At 40.1% G+C, this 20,469-nt stretch overlaps 1 protein-coding gene across 1 annotated transcript in view; it reads right to left on the bottom strand.

The window, feature by feature from the left end:
- The window catches only part of MYO1D (myosin ID), a 363,696-nt gene that overhangs the window by 249,225 nt on the left and 94,002 nt on the right, over positions 1-20,469 (bottom strand). Inside the window, exons 2-6 of the mRNA XM_069602865.1 lie at positions 11,402-11,610; positions 8,799-8,892; positions 6,040-6,205; positions 4,243-4,296; positions 2,686-2,781 (exon numbers count right to left, since the gene is read on the bottom strand). Coding sequence (XP_069458966.1) covers positions 2,686-2,781; positions 4,243-4,296; positions 6,040-6,205; positions 8,799-8,892; positions 11,402-11,610 — 619 coding nt within the window. The remainder of the gene's footprint in view (positions 1-2,685; positions 2,782-4,242; positions 4,297-6,039; positions 6,206-8,798; positions 8,893-11,401; positions 11,611-20,469) is intronic.

Genomic DNA, 20,469 nt, shown 5'->3' with positions numbered 1-20,469 from the left:
AGTAAGATGCTTATCTTTGTTGAGGCTCAGTTTCCTCATGGGTACAAAGGGCATAATGATACCTTTCTTACATGGTTATTGGAGAAGGAAATGAGAATTTACATAAAGCAACTCCCTTTATATACAGATCTTGCCTTCAATCTTTCCCAAGACCCTGATGCTGGGAAAGATCGAAGAAAAAGCAGAAGATGGCAGAAAATGAGATAGTTAGGTAGCATTAACGACTCAGTGAACATGAATTTGAAAAACTCCAGGACATAGTGAAGGACACGGAAGCCCGGCATGCTGCAGTCCATGGGGTTTCAAAGAGTCGGACACAACTCAGCGACTGAACGACAACCACAGTTCCTAGCACAGTAAAAGCGCCCAACTATCAGATTATTATTATCAAAAGCTGCAACAGTGTTGAAACTGCACAGAAACCAGACACAAAGTCTGCATGTCCTATTGAGGGGAACTGTCGGCTGCTTACCTAAGGGGCATTTTCCAGCCCTACTTCTTTCCTACTGATGAAACTCTGATTTGTTCACCCCTCGCCAAGGGCATGTGTTCTTCAGGACTGGTTTCCCCTCACCTTAGGAGGTAAATGTTCATTGGTCTAAACTAATCACAGGGATCTTTTTCCCCTAACCAAGTGATTGGTCAGTCAAGGGCATGAGAAGCCATTCTGGCCCATAAGACATGAGGCTTCCCTAGCTTATCAAGGGTTATGGCCAGGAGCATTTTCTCTGCCTGTGACTGCTGGAACTGCCACTGCTATTTTGGGACCATGAGGAAAATCAACTTAAGCAGACCAGCCAAATCCAGTGAGGATGGCAAAATCGTAAGTTGGGGAGAAACAAACAAGCATCTGGGTCTCTTATTGACATTGTTAAGACACTGTATTAACCAACTGGAACTGCCCCGTCCTAGGGCTTCTTGTTATGATATAATCAAGTTCCTTATTGTTTTTGGAGACTTTTAATTGGGTCTTACCTGTAACCCACAGTATCTTAATTGTACATGAGTCCTACATTTTAGGATGGCTAAGTTATGAAACATAGAGAGCAATACTTCATAGTTATTAAAACTGTTCTATTAATTTATATTTGTTTACATGGAAAGATATTAATGATTATATTATAATTTAATAAAAGGTTTGCTTAATTAGGATTTATTGTATGATTCCATATATAAATATACACATGTATATACTGCTGTCATCAATAATTATCTCTGAAAGGTAAACTTTAGTATATTTTAAGTTCCTTTTGGTTCATCTTTATTTTAGGTTTTGACTATGATCATATATTACTTCTTGGTTTTTATTGGGCAGAAAAAAAGGAAGAGGAGGAATAGGAATGAAAATTGTTGATGAAAAGGGAACCTAAGGTAAATTTAGCATTGAAGAAAAGACTAAATGTTCATTTAATATTTGCTTTTTGTGGGTGTTTTACATGACCCAGTCAAGAGTCACTAGGTCAACAAGACAATTTGATTTAAAAAGAATATTTTCAGTCACTGTTCTTTTAAGTGTTAATTTTACAATCCTTTATACATCTTGAAGTACCTCTGACCTATTCTCAAAAAGTTGGGGTGTTGCCCTCTGTTGTTTTGTTTGCTTTCAATTAATTTTCAGCCAAACATCCTGTTCTTGGATGACTGTAAAGGTATAAAACTTGTGCAACTTAAATGTCAAACAATGGGAAACTGATTGCAAAACCCTAAATATCATTTATTTATATGTGTGATAATAAAAAATTTCGCTAAAACCACTAATATAGGTATAATTAGCTTAAGATGAATAGCAAGGAATCTGAAAAAAAGAAAGGCTTCCCACATCTTGGATTCTTTCCTTTTATAAAGTCTTTTATTTTCTCCCCCAACTACAAATGCAATGTATCTTTAATTATAGAAGAAATATGAAATATGGAAAAAGCAGAAGAACCCAAGTATTTATAACTTTATATACCCAGAGTAAACAAGTAAACCCTGGTCTGTTTCCCTTCAAATCTTTTTTCACATATTTATACACCTTCCCCAATGAAACTATAATTACTGTTTTATAACCTACCATTGACAAAGCACTATATTATTAGGATTAGCTACAAATTGGCTAGCAGAAGTTATATGTATAGCAGAACATGAATTAGAAACAAAAGGGCAAAAGGATCGGTGTTATGTGTGTGCAAGGGCTTTACATGCAAGGGAAGGGGGAAAAAATTGTGAAAGTTGAATAGAAATGTTCCAAGGACCACAAAACTATTTCATCAAAATCATGATCTGAAAAACTAATGAATGGTGATCTCTGATATTCTTCAACCACAGCGCTTTTCAGCTTTTTTTTGTTTTACCAACTTGCCTTTGGCCAAATCATATCATACCTCCTTTTGCGGTGGATCTCCTACTCGTAACAATATTTTTAGAGGGTATAAAAGGAATGGGATTAAAAATTTTTTAAAAACCCCACAAGATCACAAGAGAGAAACTTCTTTCCTGTCAGATGGTGATAAAATATAGTAACGGGTTATTAAGCAAAGTTGTTGCATCAATAATACATTGAATCTCTGTCCTAGAGAATTTTAAAAATAGAATAAAAGAGTCATTCATTTGCCTTAAGGTGGCAGGCTGAAACTGATAATTAATTAATGTCCCTTCTGATTCTATGATTCTATATCTGAATCATCTCAAAAAGGAAACGCTTACCTTTAGCTGGGCTCCAACATGGATGTAGTTGTAGGATGACAAGGATTTCTGGAGATGTAGAGAACGTAGCATCTGGTCCGAACCTCCTTGCAGCAGCTGAAAAACATTGAAATAAAAGTAAGTTATCAATATACCCACTGAACCCAATATACCATGTATTCTAACTTACTGGCGCTCAGTCCCTCAGTCATGTCCGACTCTTTGCGACCCCATGGACTGTAGCCCACCAGGCTCCTCTGTCCATGGAAGGTTTTAGGCAAGAAGACTAGACTGGGTTGCCATTTTCTTACTCCAAACTTAATGGTAAACTAGCTGTTTTTCATCTTCTGGGTTAATTCACTCAGGTCCTCCTGTTTCTGGCTTTGAAGATTTATTTTTTTATCTCGAGGGGAAATGGCTTCAACATCATCAGAGATGGAGAATGTTATACAGTCAGAAGGAAAATCACTTAAAAGTTCTTAGCCCTTTCGCAACATAGCTGGCATGAAAGGTTCTTGCTTGGACTGTAGCTGTTTGTGAACCGGGAGCCAGCGCTCTGTAGCAGTCATGTGCTTATCAACCTTGTTATCTAGACAGTGTGCAGTTGTGTTTCGAATTTAGAAAAAGTCAATACTGCCTTCAATCTAAGAGGCATCAGCAGCTAGTCATATGTTGAATCATACCAGAAACAAACAGCTTTTCCTCCTCAAACTAACCCCAGGAAAGGACAATTGGGTAGCCAGGACTATAATTGGACAAAGACAAATTTTAACATTCACTCAAGTGCAGAAAAAGTTATGGTTTCTTTTTTTTTTTAAAAAAAACATTAAGTTATTAATTTGGTTGCATTGGACCTTAGTGGTGGCATGGGGGATCTAGTTCCCTGACCAGGGATTGAACCTGGGTCTTTGGTGTCTTAGCCACTGGACCACCATGCAAATCCCAGTCATGGGTTCTTCAAATAACAGAACTCCTATATTCGGCAGAAAACTATTTTATTGAAAACATGGTGAATTATCAACCAAAACACAGATACAACACACGTCGTCCTTCTCGATAGAACATGAATTTCAGAAGGCACTATGCTGAAATTCTCTATATTAAACTGCACACTTTGGTTCACTGAAAAAAGCATAACTATCAGGTTTTTAAAATTGATTCTTTTTTTTTAACAAAAAGAACCTGAATTTGTATTCCCATCTCTGGAGTGCTGTAAAATGGGAACAATAGCTCCAACTGAAAAATAAAACTAATTTACCATATTCAGAATGTATCATTTCAAAAGCTTTTAGGGTCATTAAACTGTTACTACACTGCAAAGAAACATAGGGAATGCTCAACTGAGGCAGTCATCTGGTTGGTTGATTACCTGCTAACTTTTTAGAACAGTCATGCTTGTCAAGTCCCTGAAGAGCCCCGTGGGGGAGGGTGTGTGCATGCGTGCCCACGTGTGTAATGCATTGTGGGCCGATGGAGGCGAGGGAGGCACAAGGCAGGGAGAGTCCCCAAAGTAAAAATCCATTTCATTCCGTGCACACCTGAAGAAACGGACGATTACCTGCACAAGAGCTTACTAACCTGATAGAAAGAATGAAAGCTTCTTTCTCCTGGCTGTTGCACAATAACTCGAGACTAAGCGGGGAAAGAAGAAACACATTAAAATCATTAATCTGAGAATGTACTCCTAAAACAAAACGAGAGCCACTTTCCCAGAGAACCCTGGACCAGCAGGGCACTGAAAGGGCCTAAGGACCCCAGGGATGGGATGGACCAACCCGTGGAGTCTTCTGTGCAATCTTTTGATAATTCTTTCTTAAACTTTCCGAAAATGGAGCTATTTTGATATTTTTTAAAACCTGGAGCCTAAAGATGGAATTTTCAGGGGGAGGGAATTGGCAGTGGGGAGAATAGGAAGGAATGTTTAGGGAGGAATACTCTCAGCATTCCCTTCCTGAGGATCTGCTGGTATTTCCAAAAGCACCATCTTAACATCCTGTACTAAAGTCAGGCGAACGAGATCCGTCCACAGATTCCTCTGCTTGAGAGAGTTTCAAAAAGATTGCTCCTAAGAGAGGACTCAAAATGTAAGGGGGTTCTTTTGCCTGAATATGTACATAAAGTGAAGGCATGAAACATTTTGGAAAAAAAAAAACAGACTGGTAATAACTGGCATTTCCTGTCCTTTTTCAACTGACTCTGGTAAAACACTGTTTCCTGAACAGTCTACCGTCAGCTTCACAAACAAAAATGAAGGTTAGACTGCATTCTGTTGCCATAAAGGTTGCTATGGTATGATTGGGATGGAAAGCCCTTAACTGAGAGGGTAGGTCAGTTCATCTCTGAGTACAGTTCAAGGCGGCGACTTAACCTGGTAAAGCTCAACCTTAACTGCTGTAACCAGGAGAATCTACTCCAGATTAGTTACGACACAGCCTCTCTAGCAGTCCCAAGAGGAAAGTTTTGACTGGACTCTTCTACAAATTGGATCTTTCACTCACATGGCAGATAAAAACATACTCTAAGTTTTCACAGAACAAATGTAGTATGCCTCATAATTACACTATAAAACCACAAAGTACTATATTACTATATACATACATACATATATATATATATATATATATATATATATACATACACACACAAATGTTACTATAAAGCAGTGAACAAATAGAAACTGGAAGAAAAGGAGATTTCAAATTAATTAAAATACAAACATGGGAGGATGTGTAAAAAGAGTAGAAGTGATTAATCCTACATGGGTTTTTGCTAAACTTTACCCAAAAGTTGGAGCATGTTCAATCACACCCCCTTCACACACACACCTAAATCATTATCTGCAAATTCTATAACTTTTCACAACTTGAAATTGTAATACTGATAAGAGAACACAAAAAGAGAACATTAATGTCACAGAACAGTAACTGAGGGGCAGGAAGGGATGGAGAACAGGATTAAAAGCTACTTTGGAGCAGTAAAAGAAATTCTACAATCAGGTTTTTAAAAAATATTCAGCATTAACAGAGATACCGAGAACAAACAGTGGTTGTCAGAGAGGATGGTGTTGGGGGGAGGGATGGGTGAAATAGGTGAAGGGTATTAAGAGGTACAAACTACCAGTTACAAATGAGGAGGTGACGTACACATAGGGAATATAGTCAATGATACTGTCATAAGTTTGCATGGTGATGGATGGTAACTGGTCTTACTGAGGTGATTATTTTATAATATATAAAATCACTGAATCACTGCATTGTATACCTGAAACTAATCTTGTACATTAATTATAACTCAATTTGAAAACGCAATTCTCATGCTCCCCCTAAAAAATTCAGCATTTGCAAACACGACCCTCAGAACCCAAGCACATTTTACCTTCTCCAATAAATAGTTATTGATGTGTCCACCAATCGGGTCTCCCTTGAAATCAAAGTTGATATCCATGTATTTTCCAAACCTGCTTGAGTTGTCATTGCGGTTGGTTTTGGCATTTCCAAAAGCTTCCAGGACGCAGTTAGACTTGAGCAACATATTCTTCACTCTTTAACACAGATAAAGGAAAGTCACTGCAAGAAATTTCAAAGACTGGACGTTTTAAGAAACTAGATTTCATGAAAAGACATTCAAATATGTCTATAGAGAAGTTGGCTGTAGCATTGTTTGCAACGTCAAAAGAACAAGAACCTTTAAACAACAGAAATGTCCATGAATAGGGATAGATGAAGATAAATTTTTGTTTCCTAGTACAATATACACTTACCTAGAAAGAGGTCCAGAATATATTGAGAAATCAAGTTGCAAAATAATATGTATTACAAAATAGTATGATCTTTGTGGTGTGTGTGTGTTTTTGTGTGTGTGCACATACATGTTTTACTAAATGCTTACAAATCTGGAAGGGACAACATACTTCACTATGGTTACCTAGGTTAATGGGGTAGGTAGGTGGAATTTCAGGGAAACTTCATGTTCTGCACAATGATGTAATTTTTAGTTTTTCTATTAAATGAGCATATTTTATTTACATAAATAAAAATATTAAAAAGAGATGTTCTGAAAAGAATGGTGATATGAAAAATGATTCCATTTTTAAAAGTATTTGCTTACAAAGCCTAGTGAAATTTATTGCACTGATTAATATATCATCAATGTGGTCTTGACTGGTTTAGAAACTGCTCATCATTTTGTTTGGAGCTGTATGGAATCTCTCTTAGGTATCAGCTATTTAAGTTTTTTTTTTCCAGGTACAATTTTTAAATAAAGATAATTACAGAAGATGTTAAGTCATTCTTTATTGATGAACACTAGTTCTCTATCCCAATGGATACATTTTAACTTCATTCTAGGTCTTGTCTTTGTTTCTGTTCCACTGACATACTTGCTTTTATATGGGCATATTACTGAAATAACCTTCCGTCACTACTTAAAAGTGACCCTACAACCTTAACTCCTCATGAATGAAAGTACACTTTTAAGTGGAGCAGGGGAAACTGCTCTGCTATGGTAAATAAAGAAAAGTGTTTATAAACTATGGTCAGATATGCTCTTAAAAGGCCAGTAAATGTAAACATGCCTTACTTTACTGTACCAACTGGGCTTGGAAATTAACTCTTAAAACAAACTAAAATTTAGTTCTCATCCAGTTACTCTCCTGAGATTCTAAGGAAATTCTAAAAACTTACTTATATCCTTATCATATTAGGTTGCAAAGTCAGAATCACAATTGGGGCTGTATCACTAATAAGAAAGATACCTCTTTTGATGTGGCAATCGAGCCCAGTTACAATGAAAGAAGAAAGCCCACGTAGGGTAGTCTAGTCCAAATTCTCTTTTCTACCAACACAGCTTCCTTTTTCTCTACCTGTAAAACTGAAGACTGAGATGTATATACAGAGTGTGACTGTCCTGTAAATAAATACTGAGTTTCAAACTAGCAACTTCGGATTTTTTTTTTTCTTGATGTGGACCATTTTAAAAATCTTTATTGCATTTGTTACAATACTGCTTCTGTTTTATATCTTGGTTTTGAGGTCAGGAGGCATGTAAGATCTTAGCTCCCCGACCAGGATCAAACCCACATCTCCTGCACTGGAAGGTAGAGTCTTAACCACTAGACTTCCAGGGAAGTCCCAAAGTAGCAACTTTAGACAGTTGCTCTTTTTCTCTTCAGAAAGTCCACACCACATAAGAAAGTCATGTTGCTTTATAGCCAACTTTCTAAAAAAACCCCCAAAACCCATGCATTTACTCCTTAATATTTACTAAGTAAAGAGCATGTACCAGACACTCTACTGAATGCTGGGTCAGCGCACACCAGCTTCATCATTCATCTTGCGGTGAGCAGAGAACGAACGTGGTATGAAACCCTTTTAGAAAATGAATCCTATTCGGAACTTCTAATAGCAAGGTTCTGGTTGTCACAGAGTTGGGCAGCATGCATCTGCCTCCCAGAGCCCCCTTTCAGTCTAGGGAAAGAGGACACAGTGTAGAAAAGATGCTTGTACAGTAGAAACAGCAAGAAACCTGTGCATACTTGAACAATACAAACTCCCAGGAGACTATTACATCTTTGCTGAGCACATGTAACATGGAAGGCGGCAGCTGCAGACTGGAATTACCTTAGCACTACCTTTCAATCAAAAAGGAATACGGAAATAGAAGGATATAAATGAAAGCACAGAGAGGACCTCCCTGGTGGTTCGTCATTAAGAATCTGCCCGCCAGTGCAGGAGACACAGGTTCGATCCCTGGTCCGGGAGGAATCCACATGCCTTGGAGCAACCAGGTCCATATGCCACAACTACTGAGCCTGTGCTTCACAACGAGAGCAGCCACCACAATGAGAAGCCTGTGCGCCACACCTGGAGAGGAGCCCCCTCTCGCCACAACTAGAGAAAACCTGTGCGCAGCAACAAAGTCCTCACGCATCCCCAAATGAATAAATAAAATTTAAAAGTAAAGATAACTCAAGTTATTAAAAACTAAAAGCACAGAGATCTGCAGTAAGAGAATCAAAGTAGTTTAACCATCAATAAGTGCCCAAAGCCTATCAGAGTGTAGGCCTAACCTAGTCCAGTCTGTATAGAAAATGAGGCTCCAGCGAGAACCTTCCCCCATGGTTGGACGGCCCTTACCTTTCGATCTCTGCTCTCTGACTGGGGTTGGTGATGGCCGCAATGTACTGCATGATGTACTTACTGGCTTCTGTTTTACCGGCTCCGCTTTCCCCTAGGGGGAAAATTCAAAAATTAAAAAAAAAAATTGGAGTATCATTGCTTTACAAGGTTCTGTTAGTTTCTACTGTACAGCAAAGTGAATCAGCTACATGGACACATATATCCTCTCTCTTTCAGATTTCCTTCCCCTTTAGCTCACCACAGAGCACTGAGCAGAGTTGCCCTGTGCTGTACAGAAGATTCTCATTGGTTATCTATTTTAGTCACAGTAGTATATACATGTCAATCCTGATCTTCCATCCATCACACCCCCTTCATCCCCTTGGTATCCATACATTTGTAAAGTTTTTAAAAATACATTTATTTTTATTTATTTGACTGTGCCATGTCTTAGCTGCAGCATGTGGGATTTAGTCCCCTGAAGGGACTGAACCCAAGCCCCCTGCATTGGGAGCATGGAGTCTTAGCCATTGGACCACTCCAAGGGATGTCACCATTTGTCAAGTTTTGATGTAATTCATTTGAAATCTTTTATGTTTTCTTTTTTTGAGTTATTTCATTCAATCTTGATATGGGATTGGTTCTAATGGGTCTGAACATGGTAAAAAAAAAATTAAAACTATTGTAGAAGCAAAATAACAGATTACAGATCAAGACTTACTTAGCAAAAAATATCAGGGGATAAAATGTGGCACAGTAATTCCTTAAAGTCTTAGTACTTGGCGGTGACTCTGAAGTCCAGTGGAAAAGAAACAAGAAAAGTGACAAACAGTGGCTACAGTGAAATTCATGTAACTGTTTGCTACAGCAGAGTTTTTTAAAAAACATTTTAATGGGGATGAAAGTTTCCTTAATTACAGCAATTTTAGTGAAAAACAAAGGCAGCAAGCTCCAAACATATGGTGTCACAGAAAAAGCGTGAAAACTCACCTAAGGAGGGGAGAAGGGGTAAGTTTATAATTATCTGCCCAGATTTTTAAATGTTTATCCCTTGTGACCCAAAATTCCACGTGCAGAAATTTATACTCTAGAAATACTAAAAATACAAATATAATCAAATGATAATCTTCAAAGGTTTTAAGGCTGTTTCTGCAGGCTATTCTATGTATTATCGCTAAAATCTGAAAGTAATACGCCCACTAGTAGAGCATTGGGTAAATAAATTATGATTCAACTATTCAACGTCATCCTACACAATTGTTAGAGACTGTACTACTTCTATAGGTTTTCTTGTGAAAAGATATCCATTATACGTTGTTAAATGGAAAAACAAGTTATGTAATAGCAGTGTTAACATAATTCTTTATTTATAATTAATATACATGCATGACTATATGTATTTGCACACACAGAGAAAATGTATAAAAGGAGAAGTGCTTTTGGGACTTCTCTGGAGATCCATTGGTTAAAGACTCTACTCTTTCAATGCAAGGGGCATGGGTTTGATCCCCGGTCAGGGAACTAAGATCCCATATGCTGTGCGGTATGGCAAAAAAAAAAAAAAAAAAGGATAAACACCTTATTGTTCACAGGTGTTACTGTGAGAATTTGGGGCAGAACAAAGGATTAGAGAGAAAGAGACTTCCTGCTTTCACTTTAAACATTTATAAAACTGCTTCCCTCCTGCCCCCTTTCTACAATCAGGTAATATTGCTTCAAATTTTGTTTTAATAAAGGCCATCCCAGAATATAACTCTGCCATCTACGGGGTCGCACAGAGTTGAACACGACTGAAGCGACTTAGCAGCAGCAGCAACACTAAGTTGCCTCGCTTCTCTGACCCTCGATACTCTCATCCGTGAAGTGGAAACATGACTGTCCTACATTCCGATCAGAGAATGAATAAAGATCGCAGCAGAGTTTTAAAGCATAAAAGCCACTCATGCGCGTAGGAGGTGTTATGAGCCTCGAGAGGAAGTCCCACAGTTTGGGAGAGGCCACCCAGGGCCAGCGGGCAGGTATTTTCTTGTTTCCAACTCACTCACACGATTCCTTGAAGCACTCGGTTTTACACAGAGAGCTCTGCTCCTGTTCTTGGGCACCCAGGGTCTGGCACCTGTTTATCCTCCCGCAGGCTTCTATAGCTCCAGCCCCCAGCTCTGAGCCCATTTCCAGCCCCCACGCCTCTGTAGGTCCCGTGACTCCAGCTCCATCCTGTTCACCAGTCTGACTTGGACTTCATTCTTCCTTTCTGATGGGAACTTAGGATGTCATTCTCCTGGTTTCATTCTCTGATTATCTAAAATAAACTTTGTTACATTTTTATCCAGTAGCTCTATGCATTTGAGATGAGAGGACGAATTTCCCATGTCAGCTCAGTCTACAAAATTGACCAGAAGTCCTTCCAAACGTAATATATAATGTGTAAATGAACTGAGACTAGTGGATGGTCAGAAATGACAGAGATGATCTGGCATTTAATGTTGGGTACATTTCTTTCTCCGATAAAATTATTTAAGCTTTTAACTTCAAAGAATCTCTAGTTAATCATTTGGACATTTGAGAACCGAAATAAATTAAGTACATGTTGACGCTGGAAGCACAGGGGTCTCCTTAAATACCTGATATCACAATGCACGTGTCTTTGGATCGCCTCTTCATAGCCTTGTAAGCAGCATCAGCAATGGCAAAAAGATGCGGGGGTCTCTCGTACAGCTCACGCCCTTTGTACTGCTCGATCGTGTCTCTCCCGTAAATGTTTAGCGACTTGTAGGGATTCACAGAGACGACGACTTCCCCAATGAACGTGTAGATGCGTCCTTTTTCAAATCTGCACACAAGAGGGAGAAAGGAAGACATGGCTGTGGTTATTGCTGTTGTTTAGTCACTAAGTTGTGTTTGACTCTTTGCCACCCTGTGGACTGTAGCCCGCCAGGCTCCTCTGTCCATGGGATTTCCCAGGCAAGAATACTTGAGTGAGTTACCATTTCCTTCTTCAGGGAACCTTCCTTACCTGGGATCGAACCTGTGTCTCCTGCAGTGGCAGGCGGATTCTTTACCACTGAGCCACCAGGGAAGCCCAGGTATGGTTAAGCAGAAATGCTGTTTCTTTCCTACAAGTCTCTTATTTCCAAGAAAACCCAAATATCCCAGGAGCAACTTGAGAACTGACACTCTACGATTCTGAGTTTACCTTTGGAGTTAATGCTTGAGGCTGTGTCCCTGTGGCTGCTGCTGGTAGAAAAGACCAGTAGGGGTTATCAGCCAAGAGAAAAAGAAGAATTTAATACCGGAGGCTGAGAAAACCACTACAATATTTGAAAGTAATTAGCCTCCAATTAAATAAATTTATATATTAAAAAAGTAATACCGGAGGCTGGAGATTTTCTAATTTCTAAAATACAAAGGAGTAAGAAGGAGAAAGAAATAACAATGGCTAGGATAATATAAGAGCTCTAGGAGGAAAAGATACAGAAGTTAAGCAGGTCTTGAAACCCATTTAGCCAGATTTTCAATTGTAAAGAAAATTGTCCCAATATATTTATTTCTTCTCCCTCTTGAAACCCCACAAAAATGTTAGTAAAGGAATAAAAACAGTAACATCCATACCAGGGAGAACAACAGAGGAGACATTTCTGGCATAAATAAAACCCACTTAAAAAAATCCACAGTGCAGATATATACTTATTTATTTGATCACTCCACTTTCTTCCTGCTATCATGAGCAATACTGTAGAAAATACTCTTGGCACATAATCTTACAAATCAGTGCTTTCATTTCTGTGAAACGGATCTCCAGGAATAGGATAGCAGATTGAAAAGTATGTCTATTTTAAAAAGTATAACACGATCCCACCACTCACACATATAAGAGGCTAAAAATCCACTCTGTATATGTATGTGACAGGTACATAACTGCGTGCGTGGACTTCAGTCATGTCCAACTGTGTGTGATCCTATGGACTGTACCCAGCCAGGCTCCTCTGTCCATGGGATTCTCCAGGCAAAAATACTGGAGTGGGTTGCCATGCCCTCCTCCAGGGGATCGGCCCAACCCAGGGATCAAACCCACGTCTCTTATGTCTCCTGCATTGGCAGGCGAGTTCTTTACCACTAGCACCACCTGGGAAGCCCATATATAACTGTACATAAATATATTTTGTAAATGATTACATGAGCATGGAAAAATATGGAAGGCTGCATCATGTTATGTCTTACGTATTTTTAGACACATATAGTAGGGTGATGAGGAGGAAGGCCATGTGGGCAGCTAGAAGAAAGCCAGAGGAACTAAGAAAAGAAAAAAGAGTAAAAAACCCCCCAGCACACATGATATGACTCCAACTGTGCAAAATTATGCGTCTATATCTGCAGAGAAAAAAATTCAACATAAAATTTAGAAAACCCGTATATATTTACCACTGACACATTAATTCATACTTATAAACACATATAAAGCCAATACCTTATGGACATTTCTATGCAAGTGGCTGGCACGACATACTCCACCTGCCGAGAGGCTCACACAGACAGAGCTCATGTCCAAGAGCTGGAAGAAGGGAGTGCCAACATGGGAGGATGCTGGTCCACAGTGGCTGGGTCTCTGCACAGTCCTGCTGTCGAGTGAGTGCAGCAAGGCAATAACTAGAGCCTAACGAGAGACCAGAGGGCAAGACCCTTAAGCTCCCTTTGCAATGGAATGAAGGCTGTCGGCTATAATTAGGAGTGGAAACAAATACGCTGATAATGTCAGCAATAAATTAATACCACGATTTTTATCAAGCAATTGGTGTATGCTTAAATGAGAGTTATTGGCAACTTTAAGGTTTTCTGTGCCTTCTTCTCCTGTGGTTTTCCTATGCATTCTTCCCATTGTTGGACAGAAAGCTTCTGTGGTAGCTAAACGCACCAACCCTGGAGTCCTTGATACCTGGGTCCAAAGGTTCACATCGCAAATTTAAGAGCCGAGAGACTGTGAAAGCTGCTTAACCTCCACAAGTTTCAGCTCCTTCACCTATAAAATGGTGATAATTATATCCTTCCCTCCCTCCAGCACTAAGTACTTTAAAAAAAAAAAAGGCAATTAATCTTATGCATCCAATTATGTTCTGCATGAAGGAGATTTTTAATAAATGCTTTTATTTTATTAACATTGCTCCTAGAAGCACAGCCATCCCCCCACATGAGGAATTAATGCAGTGATCATAATCTGATTCCCTGCCTCAGCTGTCAATCAACATAAGTAACAAGGAACATGTCCACATAACTCACACTCAAAGACCCACAAAAGCAAGGAGCAGCTAAGATTCACCGCTCAAGCCTTTCTGGTTTAACCTGTATGTTTGAAGGACACACTCAACAGCTTTCTTCAAAGATAAGAACTCAAAGGACAAAATTCTTTCGTTTAAAAAAACATCGTCCAAACAGAAAAAACAGAGAGAAGGAGGAGGATGTTAGGAAAAAAATATTACCTCATGAGTCTGGAACTCTGTGACTAAGAGAGAGCAAATAACATATGAGATTAGAATGTTGTTCTAAGATTCCAGGTCTGTCCAACCCTGTACTTCCTATGAAATTCCATTGTATTTCAAATAGAATGTCTTGTTCATTAAAACTTGAGAGCATCTTTGTAAAACGCAATATATAAAACTTCCAATGCTAGCTATGAAGTTGAAGACAGTGGCTAAGGCTGAACAAGATACGAAGTGAAATACACTTCAGGAAGCGTTTGGTGATGAATGATGAAACCTTCCATTTGGCCAGGTATTAAAACCACCACTAGATGGTGCCAACACACGCCTTAACACCAACCTGAGAGCTCCACTTGTTTTGGAGAGCCGCAGGGTATGAAGTCTGCCAGCACTTAAGGTAATCCTCACCACCCTGGTTGTCTCCAGGAGGAAAGGCAGTAATTATCCTCGATGACACATGCCTGACACCATCTCTTTTGAGAGACCAAGGAAGGCATTTCTACGATCTCTGTGTGCAAACCTTTGATGATAAACTTTTATCATTCATTCTATCTGAAATATTTCACGTTTCAGAAATTTTACAGTTCATTATTCAAATATCAACTTTGTGCCAGGCGTGGGACCTGACTCTGGGGATTAAAAAAGGAATAAAGAACAGGGAGTGAGTGAGTGAGTGAAAGTCGCTCAGTCGTGTCCGACTTTGTGACCCCATGGGTATAGTCCATGGAATTCTCTAGGCCAGAATACTGGAGTGTGCCTTTCCCTCCTCCAAGGGATCTTCCCAACCCAGGGATCGAACCCAGGTCTCCCGCATTGCAGGCAGATTCTTTACCAGCTGAGCCACAGGGGAAGCCTGAAGATAATGATAGAGTGTGAAAATTAAGATACTACAAGCATGTACCATGGTGGCAAAGGTGATCACAACGAACGCCTTTTGATATGGAACCCTGAAGGGTAATATACAAACCACAGCAGGGCACACGTGTGTTCTGGCCTCCATGATTCTCTCCGTTTGACTCTCCCAACTCCTTGCAACACTTCCACCCACCCACCCAGCCCCTGTCACTCTTGCTGTCACACTAATGAGCTATTTACAGTCCCCAGGGCCACCAGGCCTGCATGGTTTGTCCATGGGGTCCATTCTGCCTAAATACCTTTCTCCACCTGTCTCTTTCCATCGTATGCTTAGAGATTCCTACTCCTTCAAAAGTCCAAGCATCAGCTCCTGTAAGAAGCCATTCATGGTACCCTATCTCCGACTCTAGGACTATATGGTCTTTGCTCTGTTCACATTTTTCCCCCCTTTGAAACTTCCCAAATAGTGAAAACAGCTTAACAGCAATTGATTTTTAAAACAATTATTAAAAGGAATTTATTTAAAATATTTATCGAATGGGCCAGATATTTTCACTGCCTTGTGAATGAAACAAGGAGGTACTAAGCTTTTGAATTAGTGAATAGCAATGGAGACAATACCAAGGTTATGTCTTGTACATGAATTCCAAAACATTTAAACAAATATGACCAACCTAGATAGTATATTCAAAAGCAAAGACATTACCTTGCCGACTAAGGTCCGTCTAGTCAAGGCTATGGTTTTTCCTGTGGTCATGTATGGATTTGAGAGTTGGACTGTGAAGAAGGCTGAGCGCCGAAGAATTGATGCGTTTGAACTGTTGTGTTGGAGAAGACTCTTGAGAGTCCCTTGGACTGCAAGGAGATCCAACCAGTCCATTCTGAAGGAGATCAACCTTGGGATTTCTTTGGAAGGAATGATGCTAAAGCTGAAGCTCCAGTACTTTGGCCACCTCATGAGAAGAGTTGACTCACTGGAAAAGACTCTGATGCTGGGAGGGATTGGGGGCAGGAGGAGAAGGGGACGACCCAGGATGAGATGGCTGGATGGCATCACGGACTCGATGGATGTGAGTCTGAGTGAACTCCGGGAGATGGTGATGGACAGGGAGGCCTGGCGTGCTGCGATTCATGGGGTCGCAAAGAGTCGGACACGACTGAGTGACTGAACTGAACTGAACTGAGACTTCTTTAAACATTTTTTTTTTTTAAAGAAAAACATGGCCTTGTTAATTTGCATGTGCTTGTACAAAAGATCACCTACAACAAGAAGTCAAGATGTACGTAGCTCTCTCAGATCGGACACGGACAGACTGTGTGCATACCACCACTGGGGTGGGGGAACTCCCACAGAACACCACTAACGATAATGAGGTGCTCCCCGTGAACATGAGCCTAGGCAAGAAGACAGACCATGCGGCAAGATTAGAAGTATGGGAAGGAGGCTGGCCTAACCAGAGCAGATTTGCATCAGGCCATGTCAGAGAGCAACAGAAAAGGCAGGAGGGAGTCAGATTTGATACGATATGATAGGGTTTTCTTCTTTAAAAAAAAAAACAACTGAGGTATAATTGAAATACAACATTATATTTGTTTCAGGTGTACAACATGAGGGTTCAATATCTGTATACACTGTGAAACAGTCACCACAGGAAGTCTAGTTAAAATCTGTCCTTATCCATCGCTACTTTCTTGTGATGAGAATTTTTAAGATCTACTCTCTTAGCAACTTTCAAAGATGCAACACAGTATCATTAGCAATAGTCACCATGCTGTCCATTATATTCCCATGACTTATTTATTTTATGACTTGAAGCTTGTACCTTTCGACTCCCTTCACCCATTTCTTATCCCCCACCCCAACCCCATCTCTGGCAATCACCAATCTGCTTTCTCTATCTATGAACTTGGGTTTTGTGTTTTTGTCTTCCTTTTTTTTTTTTTTTTGAGTCCACATATAAATGGGATAGCATGGTATTTGTTTTTTGTCTCTGATTTATTTCATTTAGCATAATGCCCTCATTTCACAAACGGCAAGAATTCCTTCCTCAGTGTTCCATTGTACCACATCTTCATCCATTCATCCACCGATGGACATTCGGGTTATTTTCGGACACAAAAGGCTTTGAAACCTAGGTTCAGGAAATCTAAATTGAATGTGACTGAAAACAAGGAAAAAAGTGAAGACTCTTCTAGCTAAAGAGATCAATAAGGCAGGGTCTCAACGGAAGAAACAATAGTAGAAATGAAGGAAAGATAAATTCAAGTTGTTTGAAAGGGATAGTGGGTAGAATTTGAACATACATTGAGTATGAGAGACAAAAATATATTTAACCTTTGAGATGGGTGGAAGAGAAACAGGAATTTATTTTGGATGATGAAATTCCAAAATGCACTCCCATGGACTTAAAAGCTCACCCACTAACAGAATTCAGGGTTACCCTTGATTGACTTCTTAAACTATTAATTATCATCAGGAGGAAAATTCTCTGTGCACTTAATAAAATAGGCACTTAGTCTACTGCACACTTAATAAAATTTTTATTCATGAATAAATACTATTTATTTCATGAGAACATACATTTTCAAATAGGTGATGCTTAACCACACCGACTGGCCTATTTTCTTTCCCTTTTCAATGCGAAGGAAATCTTAAATTGCTATAAATAATGTTCATACTTCTCAGGACAAGAGTTTACCTACACCTATACCTGCCATTTTTTTGTCTTCTATTACACCTTCAATTTGGGTTCCTCTCTAGCACTTTAGTAAACCTTGACCAACTTCCCAAAGTTAAGTGAAAGTGAAGTCGCTCAGTTGTGTCTAACTCTACGTGACCCCATGAACTGTACAGCCTACCAGGCTCCTCTGTCCATGGGATTTTCCAGGCAAGAGTGCTGGAGTGGGTTACCATTTCCTTTTCCAGGGGATCTTCCCAAACCAAGGATCAAACCCGGGTCTCCCACATTGCAGGCAGATGCTTTACCATCTGGGCCACCAGGGAAGCCCTCCCAAAGTTAAGTCCCCAGTGAAACTGCTAAATCCACTGGCTGATTGTCCTCATCATACTGGCTTCTCAGAAGCATCTGACATCGACTCCTATCTCCTCCCTCCATTTCTTCCTGGCTTCTGTGCATTCTTGGGGTTTCATCCTCAATCTCCTTTGCTCGCTCCTCTTTCCTTACAATCTCTAAACACTCAAGTTCTCTAGGGCTGAATCCAGTATCAACTCCAAACACCACCTAAGGCAGGGGTCCCCCACCTCCGGGATCTAATGCCTGGTGATCTGAGATGGAGCTGATGTAATAATAATAGAAATAAAGCATACAATAAACGTAATAGGCTTGAATCATCCTGAAAGCATACCCCAACTCCACTCCGTGGAAAAACTGTCTTCCACAAAACTGGTCCCTGGTGCCAAAAAGGTCGGGGGCTGCTGACCTAAGGCATGCCCATTTAAGGAGGCTGGAGTAGTGATGTCTTAGAACTACTCTACCCTCTGAAAAATCAACAAGACAAAACCAAAAAAGAACACTTTATCTAGGAGAAAACAGAAAACTAGCCACAACTCAGAAATACAATCTATGAAGAGAGGGTGCAAAGCACTGCAAAATGACCCTCAAGGAAGGGGGCTGCTAAGAGTGAGCATGTGCTTCTACAAAGTCCAGGCATGGGAGCAAGTCCTCCAGAAACAGCTGTAGCTCTCGAATTGCCAAACCAACTTTTTTTTTTTTTTTGGCTGCACCACACAGCATGCAGAACCTTAACCTTAGTTACCTGACCAGAGATCAAACCCACACTCCCTGCAGCAGAAGCACAGAGTCTTAACCACTAGACCACCAGGGAAGTCCCCAAACCAACAATCTTTTGATAAGCATGGCAGGGTCTGGGGATGCAAGTGGCTGCAAAACAAGAGGTCCCATTTGACACTTTTGAAGAGCTACAAGGCGGAGATAAATAAAGACAAGAGTGGAAATTACGTTTTTGCAGGGAAAAAAAAAAGGAGGTTGTCAGAATGGCGAGGAGAAAATGAAAAAGTAGGTACAATTGCTCTGTGGCAGGTGATCTCCATAAATAAAAAGAGGCAATGCTAACTCGTCTCCCAGAAGTCTCACATGTATGTATGGGACCTGCTTGCTAGTCGGGCAAACTGCCTGCCATATCCGGGCAGAGCGTTGGTGAGAAAAGGTCTGGAAGTAATAGATTCCAAACTTGGAGATCTACAGATCCTTCTGCATGCTAACTTTCAGCAACTAACCAACCCAGAATGGAACATACCTATTCAAAGTTGGCAATAATCTGAAGTGAACCAAAAAAGAATGTCTGTATGCACATAACTGAGTCACTTCACTGTACAGCACTATAAGTCAACCATACTTAAATAAAAAATAGACGAATAAAAAAGATAAAAGTGAATCAGAATGGCGCCCTTGTTCAGATGTTAAAAGGAAAAGAACTGGACAGACGAAAAGCAGATCAAGAATACCCGAGGAAAGTAAGAATTTGCCACAAAGGAGAAAAACTATGAAAAAAGTATTTCTGCATGAAAGCAAAGAGTGTAAAGAATATATAGCCCTATAAACCAGGAGATCAAAGAGAACATCATTTTTAAAAAGAGCTTTCATATTTAAAAATCATTTTTAAAGGAGATACACCAAAAGAGCTCAAGAAAAGAAAAACCCACAGAAAGGAAGGTCATATTAAAAGATATAAAAAGAGGAATGGGCAGTGCTGCAAAAAGCCAGGGACAAGAAGAAGAGGTGGAGACATGTAAGCAGAAGGAAATAGAAAAAGAAAATTAAAGCAGAAAGAAGGAAACGAGAGAAGCAGGAGGTCCTGGAGGTGACATAATGGGTGTTCCTGAAGGGTTCTGTACATGATAATGGTGACATTTCAAAACAGCATTAATACTGATAATGAATGTCCACAGTGTTAGAAAACGAGCTAGCCACCTAGGGGGAAAAAAACTGGGAAAAAAAACAGATTATCAGTGTGATGGCTTGAGTTGTGTTCCCCCAGGAAGGTATGTTGAAGTCCTTAGCCCTGGTAGCTGGGAGGGTGACCTTATTTGGAAATGGGGCTTTTGCAGACGTGATCAAGATGAGGTCACTGCATGGGCCCTAATCCAGTGTGACTGCTGTCCTTCCAAGAAGAGGAAAGTGCCTGTGAAGACAGATGGACAGGGAGGATGCCCCATGAGGACAGAGGCAGATGCAGCTTCGAGTCAAGGAACGCCACGGTCTGAGGGTCATCACCGGAAGCTAGGAGGAGGTGGGGAAGGACTTCTCTACAGGCTTCAGAGAGGGCAAAGCCGGCTGACACCTTCATTTAGGACTTCCAGCCTTCAGGACTGTGAGACAGTC

Source organism: Ovis canadensis, chromosome 11, assembly GCF_042477335.2.
Source record: "Ovis canadensis isolate MfBH-ARS-UI-01 breed Bighorn chromosome 11, ARS-UI_OviCan_v2, whole genome shotgun sequence".
Taxonomy (NCBI): Eukaryota; Metazoa; Chordata; class Mammalia; order Artiodactyla; family Bovidae; genus Ovis; species Ovis canadensis.
This window is presented reverse-complemented; position numbering and strand designations above follow the sequence as displayed.